Source organism: Anser brachyrhynchus (assembly GCF_964034855.1).
Source record: "Anser brachyrhynchus genome assembly, chromosome: 1".
Classification (NCBI taxonomy): domain Eukaryota; kingdom Metazoa; phylum Chordata; class Aves; order Anseriformes; family Anatidae; genus Anser; species Anser brachyrhynchus.
Genome location: NC_137694.1, coordinates 44048239 through 44067974, shown reverse-complemented (window position 1 = coordinate 44067974; position 19736 = coordinate 44048239). Strand labels below are relative to the sequence as shown.

Sequence of the window (19736 nt, the reverse complement as noted above, 5' to 3'; positions counted from 1 at the left end):
GAACTCTTCATTCCAGATAAAATTTACATTAAAACAGTCTTGCAGGTGTTTCTAGCTGTTCTGTAGCAGCTAGTCTGAGGTTAAGTCCTAATCTTTGCTTAACAGTTGACTTCTGCAGTAGTAACAGTATTTATAAACTGCAAACAAAGCTGTCCCTCCTCACTGTTTTGACTGCTTCCACGTTAAAAATGGGTTTTGCTGTATCATAAATTGCCCACAACAACATTCATTGCAGAATGGTGTTCTGTAGGTTTCTGCTTCCCCTGTATTCTTCTTGCATGGACATGTGTACACTTGCCTGTGCGCCTGGTTTGGCTGGGCTGCTTGCTTTTTTGATGAGCTCTGAATATTTGATTGGTTGCATGCCTTCATGACTATGTAAGCTTTATATTGATAGAGGTTCCAAGGGGTGCTCTCTGAATTTTCTGCTGTCATATAGAACAGGCATCTGAAGTAATACATGGCGTTTAGTGGACAAGTATGCTGTTACCTCTTACTTGTAGGTAAGAACACCTGCACATCCAAAGCCAAGACCACCTAGCACCTTCCCCATTGTTGGGTAGATGAGCACAGAGGGAGAACAGTCCATCTAGAAATCTGTAAGCAGTATAAGTTGTCTTGAAGCAGCCATACTGACAGGAACTGAGGCAAAACACGAATGCCAAGAGCAGTGGAGTTGTTGACTGGGTAGCATGCAGTTCAGTAGTTTGGACACCCAAGGCCATGTATTTAAACCAGTCTTCTATATTCACGACTTCACAGCAGCCTTCTAAGCACTGGTGTATGAGTCCTCTGCTGCTGTGCAGAGGAAACTAATCTGCTAGTGTTTCCTCATTCAAGGGAAGTTTTTCCAAAACAGGTACTTCAGATTAGGAAGAGCTCATTTTTGTTTAGCTACATCTTGCCTCAAGAGCTCAGACCCTCTTTAAAGGACAGCCTTTTGAGGCTTATGTTCATTTGTAGTGATTCTGAACACACTGGTAAAGTAGTTGTTACCTGTTTGGTTTTCCTGGAAGACTTACTGTAATTTAAGGGCTTAGTCTTTGCAAAAATTCTGTATTGTGGTATACAGTTTCCCCTGTTCGCAGGATAAATTTGATTTGCTTCATCTTGTAATCTCTAGGGTTATTAAAGATGTGATAGATTTAATATCCTCTTCTCTCCCACCATAGCATCCTCTCAAGAGTTCCGGTGTTGTGATCTAAAACTTCAACCTGATTGTCAGTAACAGCATCTTGCTCAAGAATCTCGATTAGCTCCGATGCTCTTTCCCAGTGAGAGTGGTACCTACTGGGGGAATGGCAGAGCTCAGTGTGGTGGTTGTCATTTTTAGCTCTTTTTTTTTTTTGTGGAGTCCTGGGCCGGATGATGTTCTAGGCCCACTTGATGTTGCTCTCCCATCCTTCTTACTTTAAGAAGCATTTTTATACCTAGCTATGGAACACATTTTTCTCAAGAAAAAATACTGATTCTTAAACAAAATGACCCAAACTATTGATGTGCTAATGCTATAGAGGCTTATACAGGAGAAATGTTACATAGGTTTTATCATTAAACATCCTCCATGTTGAATTGAGAGATAAATTTAGCTTTGCTGTATTTTTCACAGGGGAAAAGCTGCTTTTGTAGGCCTCTGTAACAAACCTCATCCTCACTAAATATATGAGGGTGCATTAAAGTTTTGTTGGTTTTTTTTAAGAGATTCACTTATTAACTGTTTCCTTGGCTATGGATTTGTGTTATTACTGTCCTGTCTTCCTTGTTTACTGTCACTTTGCCCAGTGGTTGGGGAGTAGTGCACAGTGTCACCTTTAATAAAAGATATCTTGCATGCTTCCCAGGTGTCTTCAAGGTAGATGGCAGCTGACACGTCATATGCATCCTTATGAATAAAGGGATAAACTTCAATTAGGAGATTTTCTTTACTTTGTACCCCTCCTCCCTACAAGATAAATAAGGATGTAAAGCGAAGTACCAAACAAAGCAGATACTGTTCTGCTTAATGCAGAACCGTATACTGTATACAACTATATACTGTTGTGGTCTAACACTGTGAGGGAGCCAAGCATCACACAGCTGCTCTCACTCCACCTTCTCAGCAGAACAGGAAGAGAAAATACAGTGAAAAAAACCTTGTGCCTTTTGATAAGGACAAGGAGATTGCTCACCAGTTGCTGCCACAAGCAACACAGACTTGACTTGGGGAAGGTTAATTTATTGCCAATTAATAGCGGCCTAGAGTAGTGAGAACTAAAAGCAAACTAAAACCACTTCCCCTCCATCTATCTTCTGCCTCTTTACTGCCACTGTACTACCCCAAGTGGTGCAGGGGAATGGAAATCGCAGCCTGTCCATAACACTTTGTCTCTTCTCCTTCATGGTCACTTTCTTCACTCTCCAGCATGGGGTTCCTCCCACAGGATGCAGTCCTTCCCAAACTGATCCTACTTGGGTTTTCCACAGGCTGCTCCAATATAGGTCTGTACCATTGGACCTACTGTAGGTCCCCCACGGGTGGGCGGCAGCTCCCCCCAGACCCCCTGCTCCTGCGTGGGCTCCTCTCCACGGGCTGCAGCTCCGGCCCGGGGCCTGCTCCTGCGGGGGCTCTCCATGGGCCGCAGCCTCCTCCAGGCCACATCCACCTGCTCCACCGGGGGCTCCTCCACGGGCTGCAGCGTGGAGATCTGCTCCGTGTGGGACCCGTGGGCTGCAGGGGGACAGCCTGCTCCACCAGGGGCCTCTCCACAGGCTGCGGGGGAACTGCTGCTGCCTGCCTGGAGCACCTCCTGCCCTCCTGCTGCACTGACCTTGGGGGCTGCAGGGCTGATTATCTCTACATTTTCTCTCCTTTCTCCATCTGCTTCTCTGCAGCATTTTTTTTATCTTCTTTTCAATATGCTCTCACAGAGGCGCGACCAGTGTTGCTCATTGGCTCGGGTTTGGCCAGTGGCAGGTCCCTTTTGGAGCTGGCTGGCACTGGCTCTTACCTGACATGGGGCCTCTCACAGAGGCCATCCCTGCAGCCCCCCTGCTGTCAGCCTTGCCACATAAGCCCAGTACAAAATCTCATACCCATTTTTAGGAAGGAATAAATAATTTTTTTAATCTCGTGTTCTGGCCTGTGTTTCAACCAGATACCTTAGGACTGTTCCACGTACTTCAAGAATTCAGGGGGACAATTCAGAAACAAAGCTCAGCATCTGCTTAGGTACTTGAAAAAACAAACATATATCTGGCATTTGTAGTATTGTTTAAATTGGTAATGTCAAGACTTTTGGAGTGAGAAATAAGAAATAATATTGCTAATAGGTACGGCATTTTTTTGCCTTTTTTGTGTCAAACTTGATTTTTTTTGAAAAGCACAAAGTTTATTTTCATAGTAATTGGAGCTTCTGGAGGAGTAGATCCTGGTCAAGGATCAACTTGTCTTCATTATTAAGCAGGACGAGGAAGTTGAGTGTTTTGGAAAAAAAAACAAAAAACAAACATAGCTATTGCTGTAATATAAAGCAGTTTTTAACTTGCCAGAATCATAGATCTTTGATAAGAGCACTTGTCTGAAGTGTTTTAAGTGGCAGGTCACGTTCATGGTAAATGAATGGGAAAGGAGAGCATAACTTTTCAATGGCGTTCTAGCAATTCTGAAACATGAAAGCTGGAGGGGTTAAACATTACACTAAAAGTACAGTTGATTGTTTTTATTACAGCTAAATATGCAGTGTGTGTCAGAGCTCAATCTCAGAAGGAATCAAGCTGAACAGATAAAGGTAGTCACATGAGTGGCCATGCATTTTATAACTTAGGCTGAAACATTTTCAAGGCAACAAGAATTTTTTCCTGGGTACTGAAGGTCAGTTATGCTATTAGCCTGACTCTGGTACTTGGTGGAGGAGTATCAAAGGTGGTTGGGGGAAGAACAAAATAAGGCAATGTATAACACATTGATACTTGACTCAAGGTAGGCTGACAGATTACAATATACTAACTATTGCTAACAGCTAGGGGTATTCTAGGAGACTATTGTAGACTAGACTATCCTGAGCCATGTGTTAATCTTTATTTAATAGTCTGTTATGCCTTATTCTGTTGTGTTTTGCCAGCTGTCCTTTGTCCCAGGATTTTAAACAAACAAACAAAAAACTTCTTAACTATAGGTTGTGGAAGAGGACCCTTCTTTAGCATTAGAAAGTTCTTCCTGCTTGTTTTTGATGTCGTCTTGGATTTGAAAAGCAACGGATTGTTCACCCTTAACCTTGTTCAAGATTACGTTGCATATTCTATTACGTTGTTTTTCTAGAAGATAGTTCTGTTTTTTGTCTGAAAACATACCGTAGAGTCATATGAATCACAGAATGGCTCAGGTTGGAAGGGACTTTAAATATCATCTACTTCCAACCCCCCTGCCATGGGCAGGGATGCCACTCAGGTTGGTCAGGTTGGTCAAGGCCTCATCCAAGGCCTTGAACACCTCCAGGGATAGGGCATCCACAGCTTCTCTGGGCAACCTGTTCCAGTGCCTCACCACCCTCTGAGTGAAGGATTTCCTGCTAACCTCTAATCTAAATCTCCCCTCTTTTAGTTTAAAACCATTCCCCCTTGCCCTGTTGCTATCTGACTAAGCAAAAAGTTGTTCTCCATCTTTTCCTTTTTTTATAAGCTCCCTTTAAGTATTGAAAAGCTGCAATAAGGTTACCACAGAGCCTTATGTTTAGGCTGAGCGCAGCTCTATCAGCCTTTCTTTATAGGAGAAGTGCTTAAGCCCTCTGATCAACTTTGTGGCCCTCCTCTGGACCCATTCTAACAGATCTACATCTGTCTTGTGCTGGGGGCCCCAGACCTGGATGCAGTACTCTTGGTATGTATAAGAAAGATTAGACCACTGGAAAGGGGTTAAACCATTTTCCTTAAATAATAGGATCAGAGAAGAGCATCCTCTGATTTCATGCACAGAAAAAGCTAATCGAAAGCAAAAGTCTTGAAATGATTTCATCAGAAGATTCAGAAGTTGCAGAAGCTGTATGCTGTTTAATTGAAAATCCTGAAGAAACTTCAAAATGAAGTTTAATCTAGCTGTTGCCTATATCTTATACAATCGTATTCAAATTTTCTGTTGAATTAGGGCAATAGGAGATGGGTTATGTTGGCGAGACACGAGGTATGTTGTAGTCTGTAGGACCCCCTTGTAGGTAGGTAGGTTGGAAAGAAAATGAAATGTAAAGTTGTAAGTTATACCTTGTTCAGTAGGTTGAGGAAAAATCAAAATTTGATAGAAAAAAGTAAATTCTGTCAAGGGTTAAGGAGAAGTGAATGTCAAAAAGGTCTTTGAAAGTCAGATTAAATTCATAGTCCTCAGCAGAAGCTGTTGAAACCGCAATTGATAAGTTGCATTTCCACGTCTTGCTGACCTTGTTTGCTGCTGGCTGTTATGGAAGTTTGTTCATCTGTATATTAAATGAATTCTGTCTTTGCAGTTGACTTGTTCCTATGGATCTGTGCCACGTAGCATGTTGATCATACTAATGATCTGCAGCGATTCATGGCTTTCTCACTTGTGGACTGTCTTTAATCCTTACTTTTATGTTCTCCAGGGCTTCCTTTACTGCTCTGCAGCCAAGTCTTTGCTGTGTTTCTCTGCATTTGTTCTTTACTACTTACAATAATGGTCCCAGCTTTGACTGTGTGCTTTCTCCTCCAAACTTGGCAACTAGTGTATTCTTCTGGTTTGATCCCATATGGCCCCAACCTCACCAATTCAGTTCGTGCCCTGTCAGCTCAAAAGGGAAATGCCTGCTCTGCTAAGTACTGTGGATAATCACTTATTTTCTTTCCCTTTCATCTCCTTGTGCTTAATGAAGCTGGTTCTGAGAGCCTGTGGAAAAACATCAGATTTCTCTGAAGTTCTTGACCAGCCTCCACTCTTCAGTTTACTTTGCATGATTCTCCTGGTCTCTTAGGCGAATGGCAAGTCCATAACTAAATCACTTTGCTTTCAATTTATCCAATTAATAGTCTCCCGCTGTTTTGTACTAGTTTTTCATGTGATCTCAGGGTATTTCATAGATTGTCATCGCTTTTCTTTTCTGTTTTTTTGGCCTTCCTCTACTGCATGTTAAGTCTTCTATTCTAAGAAGATAAAGGCGATGACTCACTGAAATTTCTAATCACTTACTCAGATCAAATTCACGTATGTCTCCAGTTGAGGCTGTTCTACCCAGCTTACTTGTTTAAGTGTTTAACTGTTTTCCTCTTCTGCATAACTTTTTTCTTTTTTAATGCTTTTGGTAGCCCAGGCTTTTTAGTTCTTAAAGTGTATCTCTATTAGTATCTTCATTATACTTTCATCGTGTGCAGGGGAAATGAACTAACCTGGTAGCTGATTGTGCCTCGCACTGTGTGTGTTCCCTTCCTGTAAGTGATTTCAGGTCTTCAGTTAAAACTGTGTGTACTTGCCCTACTAATTTTTTCAACCTGTTGAATTCTGGCAGGTATTGTGTCTTAACAGACATGCAGTGGAAGGCCTGCTGGTTCAAGCTTCAAAATAACAAGCACATTGTCTCCTTCTCAAGTATCCTACTTAATTCTTAATCATTTGGCCTTGCTACCAAACATTTATTGCTTGCAGCTGTAATTCAGAATAGGCCTTTTCCCCTGCCTGAGTGCATACATCTAAGGTGTGTCATGCTCCTACCCTTTCTTTCAGAAGAAGGACAGAAATTGATTTAGTCACTGCATTGTCATTGTATCTTTTTGGTATTTTGTAAGTCTTTGTAGGTCCTGAAAATGCTTCCTATTTATCTTCGTCGGCAGCTTTGTCTCAGGCATTCTTTTTATCCTTCTTGACAGGCTGTGGCTTACAGAATTTTATTTGTTGTTTATTAAGCTCACCATTTTACCATTTTCAGTATTTGAAAACCAAGCCCAGTAGTTAGAATTTGGAGTAGTTCAGGACAACTTTGACCTTCAGTGTGGTGATAACGACATTGTCAAGGCAACCTTCCCACAGTTTGCTTGCAAACACTGTCATGGCTTGCTTTTTTAATACTTATGCATAAAACTTGAATGGATCTACTCATCTTTTCAGCTCTTGCAAAACTTTGCTGTTTACAATATATTTCATAGAGATTGACAGGTTTTTTTTATAATACTGGGGGAAAATGTCATAATCTGAAAATGCTGCCAGTTGAGAAATATGATTAATCCTATCTTCCACTTTACCTGATACTGACTACTTTTCGTATGCCTTTGACTTCAATATTTTTGATACTGCTTTGTAATTCTAACTTGGCAATTCCTTCACATAAGCTAAGTACTATACAAAGTAGTGCTTAAAAGAGGCTGAAACTTCTTGTGGCTTTAACTATCTAAACAGAATGAAAACACATTTGATTTTCAACAAAGCAAGTCCTAACATTGTAGTATTTGTAGAAGAGGGGATGTCATATTCAACATACAAAATTGGAAGTAAACTGGCAGATACTGTGGCTATGCTTGTCATGTTAAAAATGCTATCCCAGACAAAAGAAAACTACAGAACTTTGTACGAGAAACAGGTTTTTGAGTAGGCACTGTGGTTAGAGTTGGTAAGAAACGTTAAGTGTGTTGGAACAGTATGTGTGCCAAATGCACTGCAGAGTTTTTGTATTAATGAAAAATAATCAGGAAAAAGATGAGCTTTACTGTGGCTCTCAAAGAAGAAAAAAAGCATATCATCAGAGAACTTTAATGCTTGTTTTAAGCATCTCTACTCTGCTAGTCTTATTTCCTGGTTATAACATTCAATTTCATAAAATTCTGATATAGGTTAGGTTTCTTCTGTTGCAAAATGGTGATTGATGGTTTTTTTTTTTTTTTGAAAAGGTGAGAAATACGCTCTGGAAATAACTTCAGAGCTATCATTTGCAGATAACTTAAAGGGCTGAGAGATAAGTGTATGAGTAACAGAATGTATTATTAGTTTGAACTATAGAATTCTCTGATAAAATTGAAGGACGTTCAATAAAAGTTATGAAACTACCATTTAAAATCAATAGAGGCAGTGTTTTTACAAAATTTGTATTAGACCAATGATGTTACTGGTATGCCTGTAAGGCTGTAGTAGACAGAAATAATTAGCAATGTACCTACCTAGTGTCAGGACAAAAACAACTCGTAAGTAGTGAAGTAAGTAGTGAAATTGCTTGTAGGCAGGTGGTATATCATTGTTCAAATAGCTGAGGTATCATGCGGTTTAACTTCTAGTATAATGTAGCGTGCTGTCAGAGAGAGAATTTTGGAAAAAAATGTTGAAAGGTGTTTTCCTCAGAAGAAGCAGCCTCTGTGCCCATCCTCACTTCATTCAGAAAGCAGTTTTTCCTAATGCTGAGATCTTTACTTCCAAGAAAAAGGCATTATTGTGGAAGTACAAAGGTGGTTCTATGATATTAGAGTTCTGTGCACTAGTCAATAAGTTTTTCAATACACTTCTGTATAATTTTTCATGTATAGGAACTGGTAAGTGAACTGCATGTTCATTTTATTAAGAGGTGATGATAAACTCATTTTCTTTTTTCCTGTCTAGTATGATGAATTGGTTCCTGCATCCCTGACAACCAAATACGGAGGGTTTTATATCAACACTGGTACACTGCAGTTCCGCCAGGCATCTGACTCAGAGGATGAAGACTTTGCAGAAGATAAGAAGCATAGGCCACCTAAAGTGAGTGATTTTAATTATGCTTTTTATACAGCACTTCAAACTTAGTGGACACTCAGGAAGATTTGATACGCTTAGGATGCCTCAAATGAAGAGACTGAAGGCAGAATGATACGCAGTATTGTTTTATGACAACCTCTGTTTTGTGGCTGTTATATAAACACTTAAGAAATAACTCCTGACGTCCACAGGTTGTTCAGTTGTTGAAGACTGAAGTCTAATTACTTGTTGAGGCAGGCATGCAAGTTGTCTATCCATCTTAAATAAGTGACAGATGATTCCTGAATTTTATAAGAATTTCATTACATATGATGAAAACATAAGTTTTCTAACTGCTTTTGTAATTCTGCAGAAAAAAAAAAGGATTTGAAATCGTTCCTAATATTCAGCATAACACTTAAAGCAAAATACCTATTAAAATAAATTCAGAAGATAGGAGTAGCTATGTTAAAGGTACATGTACTGTCTTTCACAAACAGCTTACTGTTCTGTGCGCTTAACTGTTTTCATAGAAGCCCGTATGGTGTTGTGATTTGGATTTGTAACTAACACAGTGTTGATAACTCAGGAATGTTTTGACTGTTGCTGCATAATGCTAGCACTGCGTGAAAGTTCTTTTTCCCTACTCTGCCTTCCCACCCAGCTTCAGCAAGTAAGCTAAGGATGGGCAAGAAGTTTGGAGGGGAGACTGCTGATGTAAATTAGTGAAAAATATGTTCCATACAATACTATATTGTACTTTTCAATGAAACTGGTAGCAAAAGAAGGTAGGGCAAGTTTGGTTTTCCCAGGTGGCTGCTGCTCACGCTGGTTGGGTATCAGTCTGCCTGTGCCTCAAAGTATTTTTCTTACTGAGAACGCTGAATTCAGTAACTTTTTTTTTTAAATTAATGATGGAGAATTGTCAGTAACTGCAATTGCTGCTGTAAATGCAGTTGTACTGTTTGTCTTTACACACGTCAAGATATTCCTCGTGACTCCAAATTGGAAAGTGTAAGGAAAACTAAAGGTTTCTTGCTGTAAAAGTGCTTTAGGATGGAAGAATCATTGTCTTTTATTTAATCTGTTTTGTAGATAGCAAAGTTAAAAGAAAGCGAAGATCGTGGAATGAAGAAGCGCAAGCGGAAAGATGAAGGGACGGAAAAGGAGAAGAAGCCTCGGAAAATGAAAGTTCCTAAGCAGTTGGGGTAGGTTTCTTTCTTCAGATGAACTCTAGAATCGTGTATGAAGCTTGGTTTAGAGATTGCACGCGGTAGGAAGATTATCATAGCTGTTCAGGATACTGTAATGTTAAGCTATATTTAGTAGCTAACAGGTTTTGATTTTGAATTTTTTTTTTCCTTAAGTAAATCCTATGAACTAACTTTCTTCTCCCCTAAAATTCTGAATGAGGAGTTAAACAGGGAAAGATGAATTATGGAAAACATGGAAATGTTGAGTCTATGAATAGCATTATCCATCATTGTCCTACCCAGAGTTTTCTGACAGTAAGAATTGCATCTTTCTTCTCCACCTTCTAACGAAAATTAATTTCCTATCCCTAGGTTTTTATTCTGGAAAACTTCAAACATACCTTAATTATCCTGTGTGTTTCTTAACACAGGAAAGCACACAAAGGTATTCTGAGGTTAGCATGGAAGGATTAAGATGATGGCTTCTGTAAAATTGTCCTTGAGTGAAAGTTGTCTTATTACAAATATTCAAGTTGGTATTGAAAATCTGTTGATAGTATTTTTTTATTAAGGTGATGAACTGGGGAGAGAGATGCTCAATTTGAGTAGTATATAGATGTTGACCCTGCATGTCAAAATTCTTAGCGGTGAAGAGAATTATTTTAACATATGCAGTGTGTCTAAACTTAAGGCAACCTGGCACTTGTTCATCAATCAGAGATGCAAGTTTTAAGTGTTTTAGTAGCATCAGTCTACCTGTAAGTTTAACAACTGTGCCAACTTCTCCACAATTAAATAGAAGTCTAGAGTAAATGAGATTTACCTTAATGTACGCAAAACTTAGTGTGCCCACAAAAAAAATCTGTTGAACATGACATCACATGACAAGCAAGGGTTTGAGATGATTGGTAGAAGAGTCTGAAGATAGAAACACAAAGTACTTGTTTACCATTGCTGACTTTTTAATTGCGCTAAACTCCCAAATTTTTCAAGGCCTTTGTCACCTTTAGCAAAGTCACATGCATTCTAATGAAAGATTTCTTTCCTCTACAGAGTAATGGCCTTAAATTCACACAAGTCTGAAAAGAAGAAAAAGAAATTTTATAAAGACTCACTCTCTCTGGCTGCCATGATCCGTAAATTTCAAAAGGAGAAGGAAGCCATGAGGAAGAAGGAATCTAGTCCAAAACCTCCAGTGACTATTGCAACCTCTACCCCTAGTAAAATTCCTTCTTCCTCTCTCAGTGCAGGAAATGATATCTCTGACTTGAATCTTAGGATCAATGATCCTGTCCTCTCCATTTTTGGTAGCACAAATGAACGTGAGCTCCTGCAAGAAGCTGAAAGTGCCCTGGAGATGTTGGGAGACATTGACTTTGACAAGTTGCTTGATGGCACTTCTGATGGCAGCCCAGTATCTGAGCTGTCAGGAGAAAATGGAAATGTCACTCAGGCAACCTACACCTCTCAGGTCATGACACCCAAGCAGGTGCCTGCCCTCCCAGAAGGTCTGCCTATGCTACTTGAAAAGCGCATTGGAGACCTTCGAACAGTAAGTATGAACTCAATGAGGGAATGCGTTCAAGGATCTGAGATAATGAGGAAGACTAATTAGGGTCTGAGTTACCATCCTTGAATTGCTGGTTGAAATGCTAAAAAATGTAGAATTGATCTGAAATGTCAATCTTAATGGTTGTATTTATACTCCTGAAAATGGGCACAGATGATGCAGGTCAATTGTTGAAGCAGTGTTTATTTCAGAGGAGACAAGGTTTTCTACTAAATCTTGCATGTACAAGAACTTGTGATGTTTTTTCCAGAATGGGAATATCAGTGTTCTTTTAACTTGAATTATTAGTTGGTAAAATGAATTTGTGCTTCCTCACTTCTTTTGAGGAAGAAACCCAAAATACTATTGCAGCTTGTGATCTAATGTCAGTCTGGAATTCTGCCTTTGTAACACAAAATGATGTTAACTTGACAGTTTAAAAGGAGAAAAATATTTTCTTTTGGAAAGTTGGAATGGAGCCCAAACTACTCAAATATTAGTAAAAAGTATTAAATTCCCAGCTTACAAACATTCCTACAACTTATTGAAAGGGGTCAGAGCTGTTAAGGTATTATATGCTCCTTGTTTCAGTTGTGGATGTTATCTTAAGTTGAGAATAAATTTGTTGTTTGATTGTTCAGATTCTGATTTTATCTATTAAGCTTTTCCTTACTCAGAATAAAGTGCAGCTTTTCCTTACTCAGAATAAGTTTTGAAGTAGTAGTTGAACTTACTTTTTTCCATTAAAATAGTTAAACAGTAGCAGAGCTTGCTTTGCTACCACTTAAAGTAATGATAACCTTAATGCTTATCTTAGCTGTATGTAAACGTTTTATCATGTTCTTAGATGTTTTAAAATATACTTGTCTAAATACAGACAAGGATTAGTATTCTCTGAAATTAGATGATTTTGCCTACCTTTGAATTTTCAGATTCTTTGCGTGAATGAACAATAAGTTTCTAGCAAAACAGCAGTAGAACTGGATTAGACCAAGAATAAGGAAGTGTTAGTGGCCTTCCCAAAATTCATCCTGCTTCACTGCTTTTAAAATAGATAAACCCACGCAGTTGGAAAAAAGCTTTAATTCAGTGGCTCTTGGAAAACCCAACTCTACAGTCTTCTACTTTTGAGTATGTTTTCTGAAAGTTTGGCCCTTGGTGAGCAGAGCAAGTCTACATGTAGACTTGGGGAAGAACTAGACTGTAATGACTCAAGGGTTGCAACTTCCTTACCTTCTACAAATTGCCATCAACAGACGTTATCAGTGAGGGAGAAAATCTTTTTAGAAAGGAGAAAAAAGAAAAATGGTTCCTGTACAGTTTTTTCTAGGCACTTATCAGTCTCATACATTTAGTGCTCTTTAATGCAAAGAATGTTAAGAATCTGTAGCCAAAAACCATGTTCCATGAATGAAGTTGTTAGATATCTAGATAAGATAAAAAAATAAAATAAAATTAGAAAGCCACTGGCTGTATATAATGAACACTTCCTGACCTCTTCTTGTAGATTAATGTCTTCGGGTTCCCTCAGTGTGCAATTCTGAACTACAGACAGCATTGCACACAAGCAGAGAAGTAATAGATTGGCTACTTTCTATTGTGATGGTAGCTGTCAAGATAATCTGTGGAACAAAAAAAAAAAACATTAATAGCAATGTGTTTCTTGAGTCTGCTGGTGGTGTTCGCTTCAAAGACCAGCAACACTGTTAAGTACAATAGCATAATGATGAAATTAGCTTTAAGATCTCTTTGGGACTGAAATGTCAAAGCATCTTTCCTTCCACTTTCTATAAACCATAAAGTAATAATCCTTGTTTTAATTATCCTTAAAGATACTGGATTTAATACTTTCAAACTTGTCTTTTTGGTATCTTTATCACTTGTAAACATCTATAACCTTTCTTATTTTTTTAGCAGAGCAAATGCTTCAGTAATCTTAAAACAGATTAAAATAGATAGTACCATCCCCTCAGCAGCTGACTGTACAGTAGAAAGTAGTGAGCGGAGTGCAGTCCTTACAGGAACTAAAAAAACTCTGGTATATGTTCATGACTGAAATGGTAAAGCATTCAAGACGATTGGTTACCTTACAGTTTCTGATGGAGCAACAGACCCCTGTTTCCCTATGCAGTATAGAGTTTACATTCCTAGAAAATACTTTAATTTCAAACATACATGGGTCGTTTACAGAGAGTAAGAACAGTAAGTATTTAATAGTAATAAAGGAATGTGGTCAAGTTAATGCTTAAATTTGTAGTTTTTAGCTATGTTGTCACAAGTTGATAACTAAAAATTTTTAAAGACAAGATTAAAGAGTCTTTTTAATTTGAATATTCAGCCACATAGCATGTTGACTGCCTCTAATGTTTATTAGTCAGTATGATGATACCACACTTGCATGCATATCCTTTTCCAGCCCTTCAAATACTCATGCTCTCATCCCAGTGCTAGAATATCTTAAGACAATAAGCTTCTCAGTGTTCTTTCTCTTGACTTTCATAAATTTGCAGAGTGAAGCGACACTGGAGAGGAGATTTTACTGATTTTTGTTGAATTGTTGAGCAGTATAGGGAATTGATTTGGCTTTTTCACAAGAGCTGTCATGGTTTGTGGAAAATGTAAGTGATAGGAGCAAAAATGGTAATTCTGCATGGGCATTCCTGAGAGACCAGGAAAAACTTCAAATAAAGGAAGTATGTGTAGGAGTAATTTTGCTTTTTTTTCCATCTCATAAGTCAGGAAAAGACCAGAGAGGAATACAGAAGAGTTAGTGGGACAGAGATTTTCCAGTTTTCACTCCTAGTCTAAAGATAGAGAGTATGCTGGACAGCACCAGAAAAGAGGGATGATGCAAGGGAGTTGTGTAGAAATTGCAGGGTTGAGATGGATCTAGGAAAGCTGGAAAGCTGTAACTGGGCAAGGCCCATAACAGACAAAGGAAGAGAGTAGGAAAGTGTTGATGAGTCATACAGGCAAGAGCATCAAGCAATGCTCCTCCTTTTAAAGTCATCAGTGACAACGATGTTGCTGGCTCTAAGCTAATAGAACAGCTTTTCCGTTTTTTTCCCTTCATGGTTATTGAAAAGACTAGTATGTTAACATCAGTGGTGCAGACAGAATCTAAATAGAATGATTGTTTGCACTAGAGCAAGGAGTTTCTATTTGAATATAATAGTAATTCTCACCTCTTTTCTAAATAGCTGAGTGTAGTAAGGTTTTTCCAAATTTAAGAAGAAAAAACAAGGAATGATATAGCTGTAAAAGTAAAGATACAAATGTTTTTGGGATAAAATGAGCTCTATGAACTTTTGAATGTTCTTTATTGCTGTATTTTCAGGCCGCCAAGATGTTTGATGAGGAAGGCAGGAAGAAGTTTTTCACGCAAGACATGAATAATATTCTGCTGGAGTAAGTGCTTATCTGTACAACCTTCCCTTTTTGGAAATGGGGTGAAAGGAAAAGTACAGAAGAGGAAGTATTAATGAGGTTGTTCCAACAAAGCCATTAAAAGTCAATGAAGGTAGATCAGTCTAAGCTAGTTACTAGCTAAAGAGATTTATATATGAATACAACTCCTGTCATGACTATCTGTCTGTCTTTATCCACTGTAAAGTGTTTTGTAGTGCCCTATGTCCTTGACTTCATGTGTAAAATTCAACAAAATTGCCATTTTTTCTTCCTGTCCCACATCTTCATAAATCAAAACATCTTCAGCTTTCATGAAGAAAAATGCTGACTATTCTTACTCTGTAATCCTTCAACTAAACATTTAATATAGAGGGTTCTATGCTTGTAATAATATTAAAGAACAAAAAAGTAACCTCTAGAAGACAAGCAGCCAAATTTTATCAAGATTGATGTGTGATGGTGGGAGTAAATACAATTTGTAAATACAATATTCAACATTGCCAGGGAAGTATGTATTCGAAAGTCTTTTTTGAGTGGTTTCTTGCCATTAAGACTTCCTCCTTTGCTCAAAATTTAGTTTAACATATCTAAAAATCTGTCCCAACCTGCTATTTCTAGTATGCATAGCTAAAATCTGTTATGCATACAAAGCTTCCTTAGGTTTTTGTTCAGTTGTCATCTTCATCTTGGAGTACCTCACTGGTTGGCTGTCTCTTGTTTGTTTGTCAGTATTGAGCTACAGTTACAGGAGATAAATCCTGCCATCCGCAATGGAGTGTACTCTCACCTTGAGGCTTTTGTGCCATGCAATAAGGACACACTGATAAAGCGTCTGAAGAAGTTACACCTCAATGTCCAGGTAATGGGGGGGAGTGTAGCTCCAGTGTGAGTCAGTTATGTAACAGTAAGGAAAGAATGCAGAAGAGAAGAGCAACAGCCCCCACTGTCTCCAATAAAGCAAAAGATTTTGGAACAGTTGCTAGATCAGCATAAATACTTTTTTTTCCTGTGTGAGCGTTCTTGTCACTACTTAAAGAACAAATATTTTAAGTATTTCAGACCTTTCTATTTGAGAATGGAATGCTTTCATCTTGAAAGCTGGACACAGGGTAGATATCAAAGTAAAAGAACTAGAAAGCCATAATAATCATGGTTATGACAAGCAAAAATTGCTATTGCATTCATACATTTTTGTGCCAAGAAAAAAAGGGTGGATTGATAATAGATGACCAGCCTATATTATTTGTGCAAATATACTGCTTTTATGGCTAAGTCTTACACGTGCTTTATATCTTATTTGCAGTTGCTTTTTCCTTAAAGAATGTGTGTTCCTCTCAAATAAAAAGAGGTATCTGTGATTTTGAAGTATCCTGACCTGGTTCTTTAGATGAGAATCAAGTCTAAATCTTGCAGAGGATCTGATGATTGTGTATGCAGAGAACTCAACCTGCTTAGAGGGAATTCGGTTTCATATGCTATTTCTAAATTAAGCATTAAGATATAATAGCATATAGCATCCTAGTTCTTTTCAGGAAACAGTTATGACTAAGAATGTGAAGTTAGATGTGGGAAGATAATTTAAAACATATAGGGAAGTGTATAGTACGATATCACTAACGTTTGGAGTTCTTAATATTTGGAGATGATTCTATAAATGGTCCTTACTTTTGAGGTATGTAAATTACACTTAATAATAATAATAATAATCTATACACAGACAATAATAATAATCCAATACATAGATTTTCATCATTACCGAGATGTTTTTATACCACAGAGGTTTTGGGAGACTTGATTCATCAGATACTTATTTGCAAGTGTTGAGATGCTCATCAGTCAAGTCATCTTGCTTTTTACCTCAAGTTTTCTTCCCTATTTTGATTAGAAAGGATTATTTAATGGGATTGTGTCATAATGTTTTGGGATATTCGTGGCTTGTTTCCTTGTGCCTATCTTTCATCATTTCTGGTCTCAAGATTTCATTAGTTGTATGAGAAATTTCAAGTATATGCATTTCTATAACGCTGTTGCACCTCACAGGATTCAAGTATCACGTGGGCAAGTACTGCTGCAGTCAATAGCTAGTACTGGAAATATTGCCTGTTGGGAGTGAGGGGAAAATTTCTGCGAAACTTTTTGAAAAGACCTTTACGTTACATCTAATAGGACTACTTCAGTGTTTCTTTTTTTCACAGGATGACCGCTTGAGAGAACCACTGCAAAAGTTGAAACTAGCTGTCAGTAATGTCATGCCTGAACAGTTATGCAAATACCAAGAGGATTGTCAGGCCCGCAATCAAGCTAAGAATGCTAAGTAGGTATTTCTGGAGTCCGTACATTTCCATTCTAGAGTTTACCCGGAAGTTTGTCTCCATGTTGTTCGTTCTCTGAGTTCTGCCAAGTACTCAGCTGCCGTTTACAGGTGCCTGTAAGTTGAGTTGTGCAAAGTAGTTGGTATTATCTAAGTGATGTTATCACCGGACTTCAGAAAGAAATCCCATTAACTGAATGAAATAGATCTTGAGGGAAAGAAATTGTAAACTGTGAGAAGGATACCAGAGATACCCAGTGTGATGCATTAGTGGAGGGAAAGTAGGAGGATGGTGTGTTCAGGTTCACGATTATCTTTTGTTCCTTTATATTGCAGTTGTTTCCGTAAGAGTTAGCTGGCTTTAGACTTGAAGAAGCATTAGTAGATTGATCAGCATCCTTGGCAACATCCATACAGTGTGTCCTTTTCACTTGTACTTGTCTTTGAGGACCGTGAAGCAGTGAGGAGGGGAAGATAAGCTGTTTACCCTTTCAGGAAGGGTATAATGAGAATCTGAAGACAGGTCTTTTTTTTTTACTAACATTTAATACAACACTCCTCTAATTAAATGTTTTGTCTGTAGTAGTACACCTGTAAACAGCTGTTCTAAATGTAGGTTGCAAGCAGAAGATGAACGAGAGAAGAATGGATCAGAGGAAGATGATGATGAGAAACCTGGAAAGAGGGTTGTGGGGCCCAGAAAGAAGTTTCATTGGGATGACACAGTGAGGTGAGACAAAACTACCTTTGCCATCAAAGTTTTTCACTGACTTCATATAGGTGTGTGTTTTATAACATGGTGGTGTTTAATAAATAATTGTTCTCAGAAGTACATTCTGAAGTTCTCAGAAGAGCATCACAGATTCTTATCTGACATGCTGAATTCTCTGTTTCCTTAGAGTAGATTTTACTGAAAATTGAGATTATCTATATTTCAACAATTTTAAGCAGGCAGAGCCCTCTAACTTAGAACTTGCATGGGAAATTATTAATTTAATTTTAGAACAAGTATAAATATTGAAAAGGGCTGTTGGGCTTCTCACATTGATTTTTTTTCATCCATAGTATGTTAAGACAGTAGGGAAGCAATCTTCATGGAATATATGTATGTATAATGGAATAAATATTATATCTGTATAAAACAGTATAACTTGGGCTGACCTGAAGGGAGCCATACTTAAAGATGAGATATGTAAATTCGTTTTTTCATTCACAAGACTTAGAACGGTCAGTGTTACTTAATTGTGTGCACTTTTATATCTTTAAGGACAGTAAAAGACATCATCCTGGTCAGAAAGAATATTGTGCTGAAATAATTCAGTGTAGTGTGGATTTCACTTGCTTTCATATCACAGACATTTTCCATCTTAAACGAGATCAAGGTAATTGTGAGCAAAGTGAGAGAAGATGTTTCAGTTATGAGGCAATGACAAAGATGTAAAACTAATTAAAAAATGATGGTGAGGATGAAAAGAGATGAACCATGTGGTCTGCTGGAAACAGCAGCAGATCATACCAGTTGTAGTAGCAACTTATACAGTGGTAAAGTTTAAAAAAATAAAATAAAATTGAGAGAAAAGAGCTGAACTGTTTCTACAACTGCCAGTGGACAGCAGCTATACAGCATCAGTGCTTCCATTTCTCAGTCTTTTTGCTGAGCTTTTGAAAAGATTGTTTCTTTCAATATATCTATTGTATTTCTTTCTGCAGGTCTCTGTTGTGTAATCTTGTTAAGATCAAGCTGGGATGCTATGAGCTAGAGCCAAATAGAAGTCAGTCTGCTGAAGATTACCTCAAAACCTTTATGGAAACAGAAGTGAAACCACTTTGGCCTAAAGGCTGGATGCAGGCAAGGTAAGATACCTGTTTTTTATATTTATTCCTTTTGGTGTTAAACTGCTTCTTGAGCCTTATTTATTGAGATAGGTTTGACTCAACAGTATACTTTAATGTTGTTTAAAATTTTAAAATATGTCAGTGGAAATAGAATATTTTAAAAAAAGAGTGAAAGTTTTTAAGAAATTAGATTTGTCATCTTTGCAAGCCCAAGAGCTGAAAAAATGCTGTTTTTCTTGGAGAATTATTGCTTTTGTCATCTGTTGGATACTTAATTTGCTGGAGTTCATAACATAGTCCATGATGCTTCCTTGGAGGGAAATACTGAGAGAGAGAAAAGGGTAACTGGAAAGTTTTTCCTGTGATGTAAAATGATAAAGCCATGTTGTCGGTATGCTTTTAATAGTCTGATAATGCAGTGTGATTTAGACTTCAGAATTATGAGTGGGAACTTCGAGGCTGGATTTTAAAAAACATTTAAGATTTTAAGATTTTTATCTTATTTTGTGTATGCATTTAGGATGCTCTGATGCTACGGTTCAAAATAAATCAGTTTCTTGATGAAAACTTACACTTGATTCCTAACAACTTGTTAAGAGAACAACCGTGCAAAGGGGGAAAAATAAAGTGGGAGCAATAGTAATCAAGCAACAGAACTGTTGGCCTCAAAGCACAAGTGTCAACCATCTACTTATAGCGTGTTAAGCTTGATGGTTAGAATGGGAACATATACCATCGTTCCTTTCAGCAGTTCTGCCAGAAAGGTGG

General features: G+C 38.0%; 1 protein-coding gene across 1 annotated transcript in view; it reads left to right on the top strand.

Moving 5' to 3' along the window:
• Window positions 1-19736, top strand: part of UBN2 (ubinuclein 2) — a 56433-nt gene that overhangs the window by 15384 nt on the left and 21313 nt on the right. The window contains exons 4-11 of the mRNA XM_080606313.1: window positions 8558-8695; window positions 9767-9879; window positions 10918-11416; window positions 14751-14821; window positions 15551-15680; window positions 17017-17135; window positions 17749-17862; window positions 18843-18986. Coding sequence (XP_080462439.1) covers window positions 8558-8695; window positions 9767-9879; window positions 10918-11416; window positions 14751-14821; window positions 15551-15680; window positions 17017-17135; window positions 17749-17862; window positions 18843-18986 — 1328 coding nt within the window. The remainder of the gene's footprint in view (window positions 1-8557; window positions 8696-9766; window positions 9880-10917; window positions 11417-14750; window positions 14822-15550; window positions 15681-17016; window positions 17136-17748; window positions 17863-18842; window positions 18987-19736) is intronic.